This window comes from Grammomys surdaster, unplaced genomic scaffold (assembly GCF_004785775.1).
Source record: "Grammomys surdaster isolate TR1022 unplaced genomic scaffold, NIH_TR_1.0 125863, whole genome shotgun sequence".
In the NCBI taxonomy this organism is placed as follows: domain Eukaryota; kingdom Metazoa; phylum Chordata; class Mammalia; order Rodentia; family Muridae; genus Grammomys; species Grammomys surdaster.
In genome coordinates, this window is record NW_021620689.1 from 1,930,922 (window position 1) to 1,949,934 (window position 19,013).

Sequence of the window (19,013 nt, forward strand, 5' to 3'; positions counted from 1 at the left end):
TCCACCGCGCACCGCCGCCCCGCGCGCCTCGCTGGGCCCGGCTGAGGCCGATCCCGCGCCCCGGCAGAGCCTGAGAGTCTACTCCGATCTGCACGCTTTTTACTACTCGTGGTACGGGAGTCCGCGGCGCGAGGGCCACTACATCCACTGGGATCATGTCATGGTGCCGCACTGGGACCCTAAGATCTCGGCCAGCTACCCGCGTGGCCGCCACAGCCCTCCAGATGACTTGGGCTCCAGCTTCTACCCAGAACTGGGGCCTTACAGCTCGCGGGACCCCGACGTGCTACGAGAGCACATGACCCAGCTCAAAGAAGCTGCCATCGGTGAGTCCCAGCGTTCCCCTGGCCAGTCTGTCCCCTAGCTTCGCCCTTCCTTCCGGAACCTCAGTTCTTGATGCCCAGCCACTGGGTCCCTGGTTGCACTCTCCCGCCAGGCTGACCTCCCACTCTCATCCCGGGTCCACTACACACCACCGCCCCTTCTAATTTTCCACTGTACCTTCTGGATCTTTCTGAGCCTCAACAACCCCAGGACCTTTCCATTGGGTTGTTGGTGGTGTATGCAGCAGAGCTATCCCGAGCAGGGACGGTAAAAAGAGCAGCTGTAAGTCTGTTGATCTTCCAGGATTTAGGAGAGTGAGGCCTGGGGATCCAGGCCCTTCTGGGGCTCAAAGGAGAGCCTGGGAAGGGTTCTGCTTTCACAGCGAGTGCAGGGGAGTGTAGCAGCTACACGGCCCATCTAGCAGGGCTGAGGGTGGGCACAACTCAGGAGTTTTTCATCAAGTGCCCAACCAGCAGAGGCTCTGAAGAACCTTCTGCATTACCGGCTGGGGGGTTGCGGGGGTCGGGGGGAGGTTCATTTCATTTAGATTTTGTCATCGAATTCCTCAAGTTTTAAAGATATATTTTGTTATACCTTGACGTGGTTTAAAAATAGGAAGGAGAGCTACAAGGTGAGAATTCAGGTTTAGTGGTTCGTGCCAGCCAGCACTTGGGAGGGTGGGGCAGGATTTAAACAAACAAGGAGGGTCTGGGACATATACAAGGATAATTAGGATGTGGGTTATTAGATAATAGATAATAGCTATTCTGTCCAGGCTTGCTTTCTAGATGGGCAGTCAGTCAAGGCAAGAGCTCTCGCCCATAGGAAGCACGGGGATAGGACTTGTCTTCAGGTAGGACCTCAGAGGTAGGGCTGTGGCTTCCAGATCAGTGTGGCATGGCCACTCTTTACCCTTGGGTCTGCTACTCGTTGCTGCACTTCGTTCAAAGCCTGGTTCCTTTGGCAGCAGCACTTCAGCACTGCCTGAGTGGACAGCTCCAAGACCACTTGAGCTCTGAGCCTCGGATCTGTCCCTAAAAACCTGGCAGGCTCCTGGCTGGAAGTTTTCAGAAATCATGCAGCTGGAGATCATTTCTGATAAGAAAGGCTCTGCGGAGAGGGGAGGTGGCGCACTGAGTGCCACTGAAGGGGTTTCTGTACTGTTTAGGAGTTTTAGTTCTCTCCTGGTATCCACCTGGCATGGCTGATGATAACGGGGAGCCCACAGATGACCTGGTACCCGCCATCCTGGACACTGCCCATCAGTACAACATCCAGGTGAGTTCTCTCTTTCTGGAAAATGTCCTTTCTTCTCCGCCCTCTCCTTCCCCTACTCCTCTTCTGGAGTTTCTCACAGTTTGCCCGTATCTTCCTGGCAGTCCTGAAACTTGCTCTGTAGACCAGGCTGGCTTCCAACTCAGAGATTCACCTGCCTCTGCCTCCCAAGTGCTGGAATTAAAGGCATGTGCCACCATTGCAAGGCTGAGAATTCCCCTTCTCTGCTGTAAGGTTAGTGTGGGGTGGCTAGGGATGTCAGACACATAGCAAGTGTCCCATACTGAAAGAGGGTCTAGCAGGCTATGCCCATGTTAACTGTTACCATCTTTAATTTGGAGAAAACTAAATAGGGGACAAATGGAAGACTATATAAGCATCGCGTTCTAATATTTACCTTTATTTTCTAATTTTTTCCTGTGTTTATCTCTGTGTGAGTACGTGTAGGTGTCTGCAGAGGCCAGAGGCATTAATCCCATGGAGCTAGTTGTGAGTCACCTGATGTGTGTGCTGGGAACTCAGGTCCTCTGGAAGAGCAGCCAGTAGATTTAACCACTGAGCCATCTCTTCAGCTCCTTCACTTTTAAGTCATATAGGGTAGGTTAGAGATCCTGATCTTGGATCCTGGGCAGGCAAGAACCAAATGGACCTGCAGACAGAATTCTAGACTCCACTCTGTAGAGCAGAGGACAGCTGAACCTCCTCCATAAGCAAGGTCATCTTTGAGTGGAAGGATATGTGTATGGCCGTTTTCCTCAAATACATCAACAGGGGAAGTCAGTCCTACTTCTGTGGTGAAGGATGGAAAATGACCGAGAAGCCCCCTTCCCTCGAGGTCACCTCTGGCAGGTTTAACAGATCACGGCACATTTTCTATTGTCAGAGTGTAGGAACACGTCTCATTGTGCTCATGATTGGAGCTGACAGAGATGGACACCTGAACGCCATCCTGCAGCAACCCAGACTGATACCCAGACAAGATACCCTGTCGTGTGACACGGACAAGCCTTCACTCTTTGTTTTTGATCTGAAGGGCAGGGGCAACCTTTATTGAGCCTATCCTTGCCAGGCACTCCTGAACTCAACCCCTCCTACAATCCAGGGCTGGGGCATTAAGCTATATGTGTTGTGTTCTAGAATGTTCACCTGACCTGCAACTCCTCTATTGTGGCAGGTGGCCTTCCATATCCAACCCTACAAGGGCCGGGATGACATCACTGTCCATGACAACATCAAGTACATCATTGACACGTAAGATGGGGATCTAGAAGGAAGCAGGGACAGAAGGGATAGAGGGCTAGGCTAGGCAGTACAGGGCTGGAGTACATGTTCCAAGAAGTTGTTTCTCAGTGAGGGTGCTGGGTTGAGTCAGGTAGCCGAGTTTTGGGTCTAGTTCTGGGGCCATAACTGAGCCTTTAGTATCCAAGTGTTCATGCATGCTTGAACATATTCACTAAAATACTGTCCAGTACCCACACATATAGTTACTGTCTTTAGCAAAGTTTCTAACTTGGCACTTATAACCTAGTAGTTAGGAGTGCAGCCCAAATAAGAAGTGAGAAACCACAGTAATCTGTAGTATAAAAAATAAAAACAATAAAAAGCAAAGTGAAGTTTTTGTGTTAAGAATGTGCCCAAAAAGGGTCCTTTGACTGCTAAGCATGAGTGTGAGCTGGTACCTTCTGTCCAGCCTTCAAGGAATTACTTTAGAATGGTGATGTGTGCTTCTCTGAGAGGATAGGTTACATGCCCTGACATCTAAGGAGCTGACTCCTGCTTTCTGTATGAGCGTACAGCTTGTTGGCCATCTGTCAGCTGCAAGAGAGAGCCCTTACCAAGGACCAACCTTGTTAGACACTTTGATCTTGGACTTCCCCGCTCCTAGAACTGAGATATAAATGTGGTTGCTAAGCTAAAAGGAATGAGTAGGTCTAATTTAGGCTGGCCTGGAGCTCTTTATGTCGCTGAGTGTGACCCTGAACAGGACCTGCTCTGAAGCTTCTAAGTGCTGGGACTACAGGCATGCATCATCAGGTCAGAGGCCCTGGCTCCAATAGATTCAATCCCCAACTTTTTTTTTTCCCCCTTGGTTTTCTGAGACAGGGTTTCTCTGTACAGTCCTGGCTGTCCTTGAACTCACTCTGTAGACCAGGCTGGCCTCGAACTCAGAAATCACCTGCCTCTGCCTCCCAAGTGCTGGGATTAAAGGTGTGCAGCACTACTGCCTGGCCAATCCCCAACTTTAAAAAAAAAAAGTTTATTTTTTATTATACGCATATGTGTGTGCGCGTGCCCAGTGGCCAGAAGAGGAAGCTGGAGTTCCAGGCATGCTCCAAGTTGCCTAATGTAGGTGCTGGGGACAGAACTCAGATTCTCTGGAGGCACAGCAATGACTTTTAATTTCAAGTCATTTCTCCAGCATAATGGATCTTTTAAAAAGCATATTTAAAGTAACTTTAAAAATCATATTTGCCTTCCCCATTCCTCCCAGATCCATTCCTCATCCCTGCCCCCAGTTTTTTAAAAATGTCTGCTCTGGCCAGGCATGATGGCACATGCCTTTAATCCCAGCAATTAGGAGATAGAGGGAGGTGAACTTCTTAGTTCAGGGTTAGTCTGGTCTATTTAGTGAGCTCCAGGCCACATGAGACCCTGTATCAAATAAAATATTAATGATGATGATGTTAGATCTGCAAAGATCTGGAGAAAGAAGAGAATTCCAGGCAGAGAGAACCGGCAGATTAGGTATGTGCTAAGACGGGGCAAACTCACGTGAAGCTCAGCAGAAGGGCCAGTTAGAAGTGGAATCTAATGTGTAGTAGCAAGACTGAAAATAGGTCAGATCAGACCAGAAACAGGAGTCCTTACAGGTCATGGTAAGGGGTGGTCAGATTGTATCCTATAAGAAGGCAGGAATGAAGGCTAGGCTAGACACCAATTAGAAGATTGTTGCTGAAATTCAGATGAAGATGGTGGTGGCCAGGCTGGGGAGAAGAGGCTTAGGGACGGGCTTAGGGAAGAGGGTCAGGGGGTGCTGAGAAGGGAGGCAGGCATAGGCTCAATATGTGACTGCTGGATCCCAGAGTACTGTGAGCACAGAAAGAGATCTCCCCTGTGGCTAATCTTACCACAACCAACTCCAGCCTCTCCCTCCTGCTCCTCAGGTATGGCTCCCACGGTGCATTTTACCGTTATAAGAATAGCATGGGCAAGAGTCTCCCACTCTTTTATATCTACGACTCCTATCTGACATCCCCTGAGGCCTGGGCCCACCTCCTGACACAAAACGGGCCTCACTCTGTCCGCAACACTCCCTACGATGGGGTCTTCATAGCTCTGCTCGTGGAGGAGAGTCACACCCACGACATCCTTGCTGCAGGATTCGACGGAATGTACACCTACTTTGCCTCCAACGGCTTCTCCTTTGGCTCTTCCCATCAGAACTGGAAAGCTGTGAAGAACTTCTGTGATACCAACAACCTGATGTTCATCCCTAGTGTGGGGCCTGGGTACATTGATACCAGCATTCGGCCCTGGAACAACCACAATACTCGGAACAGGGTCAACGGCAAGTACTATGAGACAGCCCTGCAGGCGGCCCTAACTGTGAGGCCTGAAATAGTCTCCATCACCTCCTTCAATGAGTGGCATGAGGGAACACAAATTGAGAAAGCTGTCCCCAAGACGACACCAACTCGCCTGTATCTGGACTACTTGCCTCACCAGCCCAGCCTGTATTTAGAGCTGACCCGGCGCTGGGCAGAGCACTTCATCAAGGAAAAGGAGCAATGGCTGATGTGATGGACTATCACCCAAACAAACCTCAAGATCACCAAGCGGTTCAGCTGAGGATATAGGCACTCACTAGTCCCAAGTAGCAACTGGGAGTTTGTGGGTGGATCAGCTAGCTCACGTAAAACAGAGGCTGGCACTTGGACTGGTGGTGCTGGGAAGCGAGGCATGATGAAGTGGGAGGGGGGCAAGTGGCTGCAATGGCTTAAGGAAGCTCCGTGTCCCTCAGCTTTCAGCTGTGGAGCTGCGTAAGCCCCTGTGCTTAAAAGGGTCTCAGGGTTCTAAGCTAGCATGCACTTACTTCCTTTGGACAGCTACCTTCCCACATCTTGCTGAACCCAGGGAACCATGTCTGACACTTCTAAGAGGCCTAAGGTCCTTCCAGTAGACTCCTGTGCCCCATTATCAGGAACACTGAGCACCCGCACTCATTACTAAGCACCCACTGTCAGGTAGGTCCTGGGGAATTTGAGCAAGGTTTCCTTCCCAAAGCTTACAGGATCCTGCTTTTGATGTAACCGGGTAGCTAGCACCTCGGCTGTTTTTGCTCTTTGCAGCTACACCCAGGCCTGGGAGTTCAGCTATTTTTTCCTCCAAGATAATACCTCTGTGCTCCGGAGCCTTTCCCAGATGAACATTTAGCTGCAGAGGGGACTAGGTCACTCCTTTCAGCTGTCTAGGCCAGGGAGGCCACTTTCAGTGCTACTGTGATTTGTATTAAATATGAAATGGTGTTTGCCAGTACACATTCCTCTTGCAGCCCTCATAAATGCTGACCTCTAGGTCAGTCTGTGACAATCAGTGTATGGCTGGGCTGGCTAGCTTCAGCACAATGGAGATGGATCTGCTTGAAAGACTAGTTTACATGAGATTTCTAGGAAGTTAACAAGCCAGTGCTTACTTACAAATAAACTAATGCTACTAGGAAGGACGCTTGTTAAAAGTAAGACCCGACGAATATTTTCATTAAGACTGTTGAAAAGAAAATGTTCGCTGGAACCTACTGGACTGGTTTACAGGCTAAAGCTGAGCCCTAACTCTGGGAAATAGATGCAGATGGAGGATGATGTGGAATAGCTGTCACTTCAAGGACAACCAGCCCCGTCACTGACACTAAACCCCACCTGGCTGAGCACCCAGCTTGTAGCTTAGTTGAAAGGGCTGAATTTAACCAGTGGTGATTTTATTCCATGCATATATACTGTGGATATAGCAAGGCAGCAGGAAGGAGCAGGCATCCTCAGTGAAACTAAACTCAGATTTTCTGAAGGCTAATCTACATCAATAGCCATAACGCACATAAATATCTTGACCGAGAAATCAAAGAAAAATAAACCATTTACAACTGTTTGTAGAAGCAATATTTAATAACCAGAAAAGTTCAAATACCCCAAAATAATTATGTAAATACTTGATAGACATATGAACAAAGATAAAAGGTTTCTGCATAAACAGTGAAGCTAAATAAATTAAACATAGAACTATATCAATAAATAAGAAAGTCACTGGCTGAAAACAGTCAAGATTTTTATTTTTCAGTATTATTTTACGTGGGACTCCTAGAATAATTTTCCCCAAATGACCACTCCCCTGTACCCAGAAAGCTTTGGCCTGGGCTCCTAGACTTTGCTGCATTGGTCTTAAGACTTCTAGACTGCATTAGTGCCTTCAACTAATTTGACACCAAATGTCACTGTTCCCAGAAAGCAGCTCTTAATGCATTCTAATTTTGTACAAGTTACTTAACTTAAAGGGGGGAGGTTTGAGAAGGGGCATTTAAAATAATAAGGCCATTCCAGAATGTTCTTCCCTCCATTTAATTCATGGTTGACATGAATCTACAGAGTACATATAACCTTCCCCTGGGTACAATGCTCAACCCTGCAGTTTCTGGCTGGCCTACAGGATTCAGAGCCAAGGATGCTGCCTAAAAAGCTAGGCTACAGATGTAGCTCCAGGAACCTCACCAATGAGGTTTTGCCAACCAGTAGCAGACACATAGTATCCAGCATGGTCCTTGGGTCCTCCCAAGTTTTATGAACAGGACCCCTATGAAGGGAGCAGCCCATATTTCTGCTGGAGGATGGCTGTAGTGTTTTCCAGTGCACTGAAGAAGACAGAAGACAGATAAAGAGTTTGACGTCTCAGGGCACCGAGCCCACCAAAATCTGAGTAGTCTCTTATGATTACTGTCCCACTGTTCAACAAATCCTAAAAAGCCAGCAAATTTAGTCCCAGCCCACTTACTACCTTTCTGTCGTGACCCTTAGTGGCCCCAACCAATGCAAAATGGTAATGAAAATAAGTACTTTTTTTGGACAAGTTTTTGCTTTCAAGACAGGGTTTCTATGTGTAGCCCTGGCTGTCCTGGAACTGTTTTTTAGACCAGGCTGGTCTCAAATCAAGAGATCTGCCTGCCTCTGCCTCCCGAGTGCTGAGATTAAAGGCATGCATTAACACCGCTTGGTGAAAATCTGTACGTACTTTAAAGCTTCTCTTTTCTCCAACCTCCCTCGCATATCCCAATGGCACAGGAAAGATACTTACCAGCCTGGGCGGATAATGCCAAACTTTCCAGGAACAGATAAGTCAACCACAGTAGAGCCGAGGCGACACTCAGGGCTCTGCCTATCCCCAATCAGTCCCCCATCAATGACAAGGGACAAATGAGGCCAGAGGTCCTGGAACTCCTGAAAAGAAAGGAAGGAAGGGCATGGCTGTATTATCACCCTGAATACACGGTTCACATTTAAACTGAGGCATCTTCTTTTAAGCAGTGGAGAAACCTCTTAGTTATGGGCAGCTAAGTCAAGGGCACAATTAACACCCAGGATCCCATATGTACCAAGTCTGAAGGCCCCGTAAGTGTGCACTCTAAGTTACACGTTTCATAAAGAAAACCTTAATGTAACAGAAGGAAATCCCAAGTACTACAGGGACTGGGGAGGCCTAGGTCTAAAAAGTGGCATGCTGGGTATGAGCCCAGTCTTTCCATGTCTGTGGGATGCATACAAATCACTTCATCCAGGGCCCTAAAGTGAAGCTCTAGCGCCTGATCCTAAACATCCATGAAGTGAAGATCAGAGCATGAAGAAGAATCTAGGGCGGGCTGTGCAAACACATGCCACCAGCACTCAGTCCCTGGGCTGCGGGGTGTCCTGTTAACAAGAGCTAGATTCCTCTGCCCCCAGTAAAGAGTCTTCAATGCAGTTAGGCCAGGGTCTTGGCGATGTGAGAATCATAAATACCAGCTACAAATCAAACAATGATTGTGCTGGTCCAGGGCTGTTGACAAGGTCAGAACTTACTCCTCCTCTGGGAAGATTCCCACCCTGGGGCACAATGAATAGCTAGCTACCAAGAGCAAGTAAAGCAGACCCTGCATTTCCAAGGCCCCAGGTCTAGCACAGGAAAGCCATCACTTCACTGCACCTAACGTGAGTGTTTGCCTGTGCGTTTGTTCTAAGCCACAGCCGACAGAGGACTGCAATGATCCAGTCTCAGGCCTATCTGGCAAGCAAAAATAAAAGAATAAGGTCAGGAGTCAGACATTACGTGAAGCCGGGTATGCTGCAAGATTCAAAACTGGGGCGGCCTGAAGATCCTAATTTTGAGTTCCAGGCCAGCCTGTAACAGAGTGGACCCCATCTCAAACAGAAACAAATATGCCCCCTCCAAAAAGAAAGAGGTCAGAGAGAACTGGCAAGAAGTTGGGACTGTCTTTTAAAGGCCATGTGACATAACACTGAACTAATGTTTTAAAACCCCAAATTCTTTTCAGCACTGTTGTCAAGTCTCTGACAACTACTTCCCTCACAAAACTGTCTTTATTTCCTATAATCTATTCTTTTTCTTTGAGACAGGGTCTCTCTATGAAGTCCAGGAACTCATTCTGTAAACCAGGGGGGCCTGGAACTCAGTGATCAGGCTGCTTCTGTCTCCTGAATGCTGGGATTAAAAATATTCACCACCACCCCAGCATCTTTTCTATTTTTATAGATATAAAACAATACACCTGCTCTCCCTTGGCCTATCAAGATAAAATAATTCCAACACTTTCTAAAGTAAATAAATAAATCAATCAAGCAAGCAAGCAAGCAAGCTTGCTTCTGGGGGCAGGAGAGATGGCTCAGCAGTTAAGAGCACTGACTGCTCTTACAGAGGATCAAGGTTCAATTCCCAGTACCTACACAGCAGCTCATAACTGTCTGCAATTCCATGTTCGGGAGATCTGACACCATCACCCAGACATATATGCAAGCAGAACACTAATGTACATAAAATAAAAATAAATCATTAAAAAAAGTTAAGTGTCCCTAAACAACTCAGGCTGACTTTGAGATTTTCTTACCTTAGCATCTTTGTCCTGGTATTACAAGAGCACCACCTGCTCCCATCTGAGATTGTTGCCTTTGGATGCCCTCCTCTAACCAACACCAAACGGGAAACCTTCTCACCTACACACCAAAGGCCCAGACTTCTGCCAGGCAATCCCGTTACAGAGTCAGCCTTGTTTGTTTTGAGGAAACAGCAGTTTAACCTGCTGGGGCCAATTCTCACCTCAACACTCAGGGAACTGGCCTGGGAGCTGAGGTTGGCACTAGTGAGTGCAAGTGGTCCTGCAAACATTTGGGCCAAGTCCAGCATGAAGGCATGGTCAGGAATCCGGATGCCAACAAGCTGTGAAGCAAGAGGAAAAGAGAATGTGAGGAAGGCATCAAGGGCTTGAAGGAGGCTGATTCAGACTGCAGAAAAAGCTCAAATCTGACTCACAGGAGTAAAGGGATTCAGGTCTTTGTTGAGCTCCTCTGAGCGTTCCATCACCAGGGTCACAGGTCCTGGGAGCAGGTCTTCCAGGAGCTCCCTAGGTACCCTCACCTGACAATACCTGCAGGCAAAGGAGCACAAGTTCACTCCAAATCACCCTGATGGACCTTTCCTGGACTCAAGGCGGATTCTGGAGAGGGTTCCTTTGCATCTACCTGACTCTCTAATTCCTCTTCCTCGGAACTCTGGCAGAAGACTCCACAGAGTACCCCGGACTTTTAGTCTACACGCCCGTCTTGGGGACAAAACCACAGCGCCGTGACACGTGAATACAACCTCAGACTGTCTTATCTGGAAGACATTACTCCGAAACGGACTTCCCCTCCGTACATCACAAGAGCGCTAAGAGTGCCATGCTCGCCTAACTCAGAGTTTCGACCCACCGTCTAGAGCGGATCCTGGCAAGCGTTAAGCGCAACCAACAAATTTCCAGTTCCGGATTCCTTGATGAGCCAGGACAAGCCCCTCCCGCGCTCGGCGCCTCAGTCTCCCAAGGCTGTCACCGGAAACCCCTCCCGCGGTGCCGCCCCCAGCGGGGCCGGGTCGGGGCAGCCTCACCTGTAGACGTCGGCCACGCGGCCCAGGCACACGGCCAGCGGCTTGGTCTCACTGCGGCCTTTGAGGCGATACACGCAGCTCAGGGCCGCCGAGCAGCTCGCCGAACAGGCCAGACCATACAGCGTGTCAGTTGGGACCGCCACCACGGCGCCGGCGCGTAGCTCGGCCACGGCGGCCCGCAGCGCCTCGGTCCAACCGGAGCGCTCGGGGCTTGCGGCCTCGCTCTCCGGAAGCCGCAACAGCCGGGCCCCTGGCAGCGCCGGAGCGGGATCGGGAGGGCGCAGAAGGCGGCAGCCGCGGCCAGAGCCCGCTGGACCGTCGCTCAGCCCCATGCCGGCCGCAACCGCGGCCCTCAGCCCCGCACAGGGACGCGCCGTAGACATCCGTCCAGACCTGCTTCCGGGAGGAAGTGACGCACGAACTCAACTTCCGGTCCGCGAGGCTCGGCCCCGCCTTCGCGCCGGGCAGCTTAAAGGGACCGCGACCCCCAGGCGATTTGAAGGAGAACGGTGGGGACGGGGCGGGGCTCGGCTTAGCGGAATCCTCGCGCGGCGCAGGGGCAGGGGAGGACTGCAGAGGGGTGGTGGTTGGGTGGCACGGGCGGCGATGGAGTGGGGTCCCAGCGCAGGCTGGTCACGGGGGTGAGAGCGGGCCCGCGGGGCGGTGGGTTGGGGCCGCGACCTCGCGCCGCCCAGCGCCGGCCCTGACGCCGTCTCTCTCCCGGGCAGGGAGGCTGCCGGCGTGGACCGTGGGAAGGCGGGGCTGGGGCTCGGCGGGAGGCCACCCCCGCAGCCGCCCCGAGATGAACGCGCCCAGCAGCTGCTGGACGCCGTGGAACAGCGGCAGCGACAGCTCCTGGACACCATCGCCGCCTGCGAGGAGATGTTGCGGCAGCTGGGCCGCCGGCGCCCGGAACCGGCTGGTGGCGGGGTCAGTGCCCACTCCCGGCTGGGCCTGGGGAGGTGGGGTTTTCCCACTGACTGCACTGGCCAAGCTCGCCCCCCACCCCTCGCCCCAAAGGAGGCAGGTGGAAGAGCATCCCCCACCGCTCTACACGTAACTTCCTTTGATCTGAGCTAGGGTTTTGAAAAAGTATAATATTGTTGAGACGCCAAGTGGCCTTATTCTTGCGAGGGCCTAACTTAAGGCCTTTCTGGGCTCACTTTTCCCCCCTCTTTCTGTTCCAACTAGAACGGTTCAGCCAAGTCTGGAGCGCCGCCCCAGCCATCTGTATCCGCCAGAGGTGGCCTTCCAAAGGATGCTGGCGATGGAGCTGCGGAGTCTTGATCATTCCCTAGCCGGGCACCCTGACTTCTGTCCCTTTCCAGGGCCGATGGCTGGACTCTGACCAACTCTCTTCACCAAAAGGGGCCAGTCTTCACTGGCAGTTGCTGGTACTTGGCCCTCAGCCTGGGATGGCAACTCTACTAGCAGCTGGGTTCACTCCCACGTCATCCTGGCTGAAGGCAGTACTGTGCTTTGAAATGTAGCCAACGAACATCCAGTCTTGAGTACTCAGATTTGGGAAGGCCAGCAGTGCTGGCCAGAGTGGTCTGGCCTGCTTTGGGGGTTCCAGGTGGTATTACATGTTCATTTCATGCTTTGGGAGCTCTCAGCCCCACAAAACACTTCAGCAGAGTCTTGATTAAAAGGAAACCTGCAGACCCCCAGTGACTGACCTTTCCTTTATGTCCCTCCAAGACTTTATGGCTGGGAGTGGGAAGAGAGTGTCAACCAGGGACAGGGATGGGAAGTAATGCCACAGGTACTACCAGATTTAAATAAGCATTTAATTAAGGTTTCATTAGTATTTAATATTGCTTTTTCAATTCCAAAAAGTTAAATTTTCACTTCATAGCAGATATTTTAAAGTACAATATTAAGTTTATACAAAATGAGCAATTAAGCAAACACCATTATTTCACATTCTTCAAAAATACAAATTCGTATTTATTCTTTTTGGGAGTTGGAGGTTTCTTCCTTTGGAAGTACTGAACCTGTAAGGTTTTCATATCGCTCAGTTGAAGTCCGTTCCCATGTTTTACATTTAAAATAATTCGATACTTTTACATAATTCAAATAAAACTATTTGGGACTTAAAAACTCGTCACCAAGACCACTGGCCAGTGATTAGTTTGTGTTAGAAAAGAGAAGAGTTTGTGGCCTTTTCTGGCTAGATCTGAGCCAAACAACCAGAAAAGCCTGTTTTCCAGCCACCTTCCCCAAACTGGGACAAGGAGGAGTTCGAAGGAAAAGGGACTAGCTTCCTGGAACTCCAACCTCAGTGACAGTTTCTCTCCAGAGCACAACAAAAGATGCAGACTGTTGACTCAAACAGCCCTTGGGGAGCCTGAGGACACCCGAGGCAAGGCTGGGCAAGCCCCTGACTTGGCACCTTGAGGGCCATGAGGATATTGCAATAAACACCCTAGATTTTGGTGGAAAAAAGTTTTATGAAAACATTTCCTGTAAAAATAAGTAGAAATTGCATTGTGTTGAGAAAGTGACATCAACTATTTTTGTCCCAGTAGGCCACCACCCAAGGAGCATTGTATGGTTTTTAAACGCCAGTTCTAGAAAAAATTTGTACTATAATATACCTTGACAGATCCAAATTTAACTTGCATTTTCAATGTGGACTGAGAAGCCCTCATATCACCAGAACAGTGAGAAATGCCCAGGCCAATGACCAACTTCCCCAAGAGCAGGGACATCAGGAACAAGACCCTTTTATCTTTGCCCCAAGAATATGCAAGAAACAGACCAGACAGACCAATCAGAAATATGTATAATCCAGTTTTGTGCCTCATCCCCTTCTACCTCAAATAAGAGATGGATAACTTCCCATCTATATCACAGCAAAACCACTTGCAAAACTTCATCTGTGAAAATCTTGCTTTGGCTGAAATATATTTAAAATGCCTCTGCAGTTGGGAATTTAAGAATTAAGTGGGAGCTGGTGAGGGAGGTTATTAACGGCTTTGAAAATGGATTTGATGAAGCATGGAAGTCCTGCTTTTGAACCAACAGAGGAGGCTTGTACTGCCTGCCCCTTCCAACATATTTCTGATTGGGGGTGTAAAAAAATCTGTTGATGCGCAATGGTAGTGCAGTTCCACAAATCAATAGTCTCAGTGACACTGGAGAAGCCTTTCCCTTCAATGGATGTGATTACAAATATGAAAGTCTAAAGGTGCCAAGTTTCTACCTAGGAACAACTGACCCTTCCTTTCAGGAATCATTTTGTCCTGGGAAGAGGGGAAAGAGAGGAGGGGGACCAAGAAGCAGTGAAAAGAAAAGGGGCCTCAACAGTCAGAAGAAAACAGCTGCAGCAGTTCCTCGGAGGGCCTGAGGGGGGCGCCCCGGACGCACGGGGAAGGCTTGCATAGATTGAGCAGCTGGGGAGATGCTAATATTGTTCCCTGTGGCCAGCTTCAGCACAGGGCTGATGGAGCTTGAGGCCAGGCTAGGCCAGGGCCACGTGGGATAGCGACTGTCAAGCTATGCATATATTGCACCCAAGTAAGTGCTCTTCATTTTACACCTCAACTTAACTTTTATTCTGAGCAAAAAATAAAACTTTGTGGAAAGTATATATTTGTATATATACATACACAACAGAAATTGCAGCAATTGGGTTAAAGATAAAGTAACCTAAAGTGCTTTTTATTTTATTATTTCTTTAAAATATCAATATGAGGTTCTGCAAATTTGTCCCTCTGGACACATTCAGCATCATACAAAGCCTCAGGAAAACCTCAGGCACCTCTATTACCTCATCAGTCCACTGCCTTGACCCGGAAAACCACCTTTTCCCATCTACAGACTCTGAAAGGGAAGGAAGCCTTCTATCTAGAGGGCTCTCCACATCTCCAGGCCTCTCCTTGGCATTACCATCATCTTCTGAACTGGACTAAGTCAATAGATGACAGTACTCCTGTGGCCAAACTAGTGCTGCCCCATGAGGTTGGTCAGACCCTGTCAAGGACACTGAGCTATCGTCCTTTAGCCTTACCCACCTGCCTGGGAAGGACCACATTTATAAGGCAGTGTGGTGGGACCAAGATTACCTGACCACCTCCTAAGCCCAGCAGCCCTGCTGCTGACTAGTCTCTTGGAAGAGGCTAAACTAGAGATGCTGGTGGTAACCCAAGTATGGTCTACAGGGTAACAGTGGTGACGGCTACCATGGAAGGAAAGGATTAAATCGACCTGCCAGAATTCACTCTTCTTGGCCTTACCCTAAAGTCATTCCCTGGAGAAACCACTCTCTCCATGAATGGTCTTTCTGGCTCTAGTTTAGCCAGGAGGCTCCCTCTTCTCCAAGGTCCTTGGAATTAGAGGCTGGGCTTGTGGAAGGATGGGGGAAGGACTGCTGGTACACCATGGCAGAAGTATCTGTCTACCCTGTTTCACACACTGGCTCTCAACAGCCATGGACTGCAAGCAAAGCCCTCACTTTCCAAAAGCTCTTTGGATCTGAGAGTCTCGTGTTCTAAAGCCACTAACTCCATCACCTAGAAACATTTCAGCCTCAACACTGTTCAACTGCTTTTTCACCTCCCCAGTGACCTAGGAATGGACCATTAAGTGCCCTAGCTAACCAAGAAGCCATATTTAAACCATTAAAAGCTTCTATACATCCTCCCTAGGCTCCTGTTTCCTATGTCAGCTCCCAGCAAACCAGACTCCCAGGTCATCATGGGCAGAGTAAGTGGGAGGGCCATTACTGTCCCTTGATACAAGCTTACTTTGGGGTCCCATTCACTGCTCTCCTCAGAAGTTATAAAGAAAAGAGTGAGGGCCCAAGTGCAAAGCTTCCTGTGAGTGCAAGTCCTAGAGACAGCCAAGGACAACCCTACACGCAAGCAGCTGGTTCCCCAGAAGGACTAACCACTGTGCCAACAGAGGGCTCTTCCTACCTTGCAGATTTCTGCAGAGGTCTATGGTTGCCCAAACCCATCAACCTTTGTGGGGGGAGGAGGAGTGTAGAACATCAGAAATTCACACTCCTGGTCCAATCCTGGAATGGGAGATCAGCTGCTTGTACCTGTGCCATTTCTCCTCAATACTGCTCCCATGACCCTCTTGGCCAACTGTCCCTAAATATCTTGCCTGAAGACAAGAGTCACCATTCTAGCTGGCTCTGAGGAAATGCCCAGACTGCAGGAGGGCAACCTATACAGCTCTCTGGCTGTCCTGTTTGGGCACCGGATCCTGCTCCTTGCAGGAGGCAGAGGCCTCCTCCAGTCCCTAGACCCAGCTACCTTCTGAGCTTGCTAAGCACCAATGGCCACAGTAAATAGCAAACGGGCAGCCACACCCCCATTCTCCTATAGATTATGTTTGAGGAGGCAATAACCTGGAGCCAAAGGCAAGGGGATGGGTATAATTCTATACACTAATAAAAAAAAAAATCCTGTAACACAACGAAACATTCCAAATGAGGTAAACTGACTGCAAGCTTCAGGCTTTTTGGTGGAAGGGGAACTTTTTGTTTTACCCTGAGTAGAATATCATCATTTTAGGTTTTTATTCCTTTTTGTTGAGAGATCACAATCTTCCTTTGCACTGTATGAGGCTATATGCAAATCTAAGAGACGTGAGAGATGCAGATGGGAGAGGATGACCAAAGCCTGGCTAGAACTGGGTACCAGAAGAACTGGGTACCAGAATGCCTGCCGACCACCTACTGCCTCATCCAACTCCCTTAGATCTGTACCTTCTCTGGAAAAGCAGCCCTTCTGTTCTGAGGAAACAAACATCATCGAAGGCAGGCAGACCCTGGCAGCCACTGGCCATAAACCTCTCATTCACCTTAGGATAAAATCGGGCACTTCCTTAGGAGATGGGCTCCAAGCCTCAAGCACTGACAAGCACTGAGAGATGGAAAGAGCCAAGCAAGGCCGTGCTGTGCTATAGACAGCTCTAGCACATCAGCAACAGAGTGGTCAACAACCGCCTCAGGGCCCTGCAGAACCACATCTTCACTATGGCCAGGAGGCCTGCAGCTGCCCACTAGGACTGAGCAGGATACACGGCAGACCCGTCTGCATCTACTCCAAGCTCCACAGAAACCAAGTGCCAACAACGAAGCAACTCGCCCTGTCTAACTCACAGTTCTCAACTGCCTTACCCGCTTTCACAGAGCGGTGGCCTGACCCTTCAGGTGTTGCCTCAGATTAAAAAGACACAGAAGAGGAGCAACACCCAGCACAGTGAACTCTCCTGCCCAATCCACAATGACCCCAGTGCAAATGATGGGCAGTACCAAATTGATGGAAACCACACCCTTTCATTTAGAACTTTTATGCATACAAGTAACCTTAATTTCCAAGTTCACATAACAATAAGCAAAAGTGACATACAGTGCAGCCAGACAGTTCACTTATAACTTAGCTTTTTTTTTCCTTTTTTCTTTTTTCTTTTTTTTTCTTTTTTTTTGTTTTTTGGTTTTTTTTGTTTTTGTTTTTTCCTCCAAAGATCAGTTCCTTAAAATGGATGTTCCTGGTATATGAGTAAAGAAAATACGTCTGAAAGGGGAGGCTTTCAGATGGTAGATTTCTTCATCCTTCCAATTTCTGACCCCATGATGGCAGCATCACACCTGGTACTTCCTGCTCACCCTGTTCCTGGAGGGGTGCGCACAGGCCCTTCCCCTGGAGAAGCTGCCGGCCAGGCTCTTTCCTCTACCCCTGCAGTAGTGCTTCACTGTGAACCGGACTGGACCGGGTGTCCAGGCTCTGGAGGGACAGGAACTCTGATACATCCATGGCACTTAACATTTCGAAGGGTCTGAGGAGCCCCAGCCTGTCTGCTTTGCTCACAGGAAGAGGGTCCGGTGAAGGAGGATGAGGGGGGGCAGGGATGAGGGAGAAGTCTAGGGTGGCAGTTGCAGGCTGGGCCCATCAGGAGGCTGGGGGTTCGGCTCTGGAGGGGGTGGAGAAGAACATCCCTTTCTCCGGCCGGCCGCCCGCTCCTTCGCAGAGTCCCGGCACGCACACTGACACTGACAGGCCTCCTCTTGTTTGATGATGATCACAGGAACACTGAGGCCAATCTGCTGAACAGAGCTCCCTATGAGAGAGGCGAGAGAGACTGCTCTTCAAGTGGCCAGGAACAGGCATGAGGGGTGGGGGAGAAAGGACGGGGTGGGAGGGAGAACTGAATGCTGGGAGGCAGGCACGACAGGCAGGAAAGACACTATGCTGTGGGCTTTGCTGTGCTTTACATTGGTCCAGGTTCTTTCTCAGGGAAAAGGCCTGTGAGGAATCTCCCATTAGAAGACCCACCCACATAATCTAGATACACCCCATCCCTCTCTGCCACATCTGTGCAGCCACAGCAGATGCCACCCTTTTCCTCGTCATCCTCTGGGCTCTTCCTTTTGCTTAAACTTGCAGGCAGACAGTGCCCTCATCTTTCAAAGACCAACTGGCTCCCCGCTCTCTTCCTGCCTGCCCCAGGTGGTGGTCCCTGCAGGCTATGCAAGTGACTAACCACTGGGCAGGCAGTATTGAGCCCCAGGCACATGCACAGAGCATTGCTGCTTGCATTCTATACCCCTCTCCGCATGGCACAGGACCTACCAGATCCCAGCTCCTTAGGACACTGAGCATCTATCTCTATGTGGCTCATGTTTGCCCTGTGAGAGATGTCGAGTGATCTCCTACCCAGCCAGCCTATTCGTATCCATTCTCATTTCGCCCTCACGTGTGTTACACACACATAGGCTCTGTGCTCAGCCAGGTTCCTCGTACAACAGAGCTGAGGGCTAGTAGGAGGACACAGGGTGGGAACAGGGTGCTCAGAGGGCTCCTCCCTACAGGTTCATTTATGACCTTTGGAAGTCAATGAATCTATTTTGGGCCCTCACTGCTTTCCAAGGCAAAGTTTCTCTGTGTAGCCCTGATTGTCCAGGAAATCGCTCTGTAGGCTGGTCTCGAACTCACAGAGATCCTCCTGCCTCTGCCTCCAGAGTGCTGGGATTAAAGGCACATGCCATCACTGCCCAGCTCCCCCTTAATTATTTCAGTTAGCTGCCACTGCAGGATTTTACCAGACTGACCTAGAAGCCACTATGCAGCTCAGGCTAACCTAGAACTCAAGAGCTGAATTCTCTCATCATCCTGGCATTGGCCCCACAGTGCCGGCAGTGCAGGCATGCATCGCCACGCTTGGTTCTGGGTTTAACACATTTAAAAAAAAGTTTCAAGTGAAAGTTCTGGCTGGGGATA

General features: G+C 49.6%; 4 protein-coding genes across 6 annotated transcripts in view; 2 read left to right on the forward strand and 2 right to left on the reverse strand.

The window, feature by feature from the left end:
• Maneal (mannosidase endo-alpha like) overlaps positions 1-6,029 on the forward strand; it is a 6,378-nt gene extending 349 nt beyond the window's left edge. For both annotated transcript variants that reach the window (XM_028790178.1, XM_028790179.1), the window contains exons 2-5: positions 1-326; positions 1,493-1,602; positions 2,774-2,850; positions 4,764-6,029. In XM_028790178.1, coding sequence (XP_028646011.1) covers positions 1-326; positions 1,493-1,602; positions 2,774-2,850; positions 4,764-5,400 — 1,150 coding nt within the window. In that variant the 3' untranslated portion in view covers positions 5,401-6,029. The remainder of the gene's footprint in view (positions 327-1,492; positions 1,603-2,773; positions 2,851-4,763) is intronic.
• Positions 6,030-6,737: 708 nt separating this feature from the next.
• Yrdc (yrdC N6-threonylcarbamoyltransferase domain containing) lies at positions 6,738-11,159 on the reverse strand. The gene is made up of 5 exons (XM_028790101.1): positions 10,777-11,159; positions 10,165-10,279; positions 9,952-10,071; positions 7,939-8,081; positions 6,738-7,498 (listed from the first exon to the last, which is right to left on the reverse strand). The coding sequence occupies exons 1-5, from the start codon at positions 11,157-11,159 to the stop codon at positions 7,441-7,443; spliced, it is 819 nt and encodes a 272-aa protein (XP_028645934.1). The 3' UTR covers positions 6,738-7,440.
• Positions 11,160-11,382: 223 nt separating this feature from the next.
• CUNH1orf122 (chromosome unknown C1orf122 homolog) lies at positions 11,383-12,063 on the forward strand. Its single transcript, XM_028790161.1, has 3 exons — positions 11,383-11,417; positions 11,505-11,706; positions 11,968-12,063. Exons 1-3 carry the CDS (start codon positions 11,383-11,385, stop codon positions 12,061-12,063), a joined length of 333 nt encoding a protein of 110 aa, XP_028645994.1.
• A 482-nt stretch (positions 12,064-12,545) lies between these two features.
• Positions 12,546-19,013, reverse strand: part of Mtf1 (metal regulatory transcription factor 1) — a 46,471-nt gene continuing 40,003 nt past the window's right edge. For both annotated transcript variants that reach the window (XM_028790099.1, XM_028790098.1), the window contains exon 11: positions 12,546-17,853. In XM_028790099.1, the coding sequence (XP_028645932.1) occupies positions 17,657-17,853 (197 nt within the window). In that variant the 3' untranslated portion in view covers positions 12,546-17,656. The remainder of the gene's footprint in view (positions 17,854-19,013) is intronic.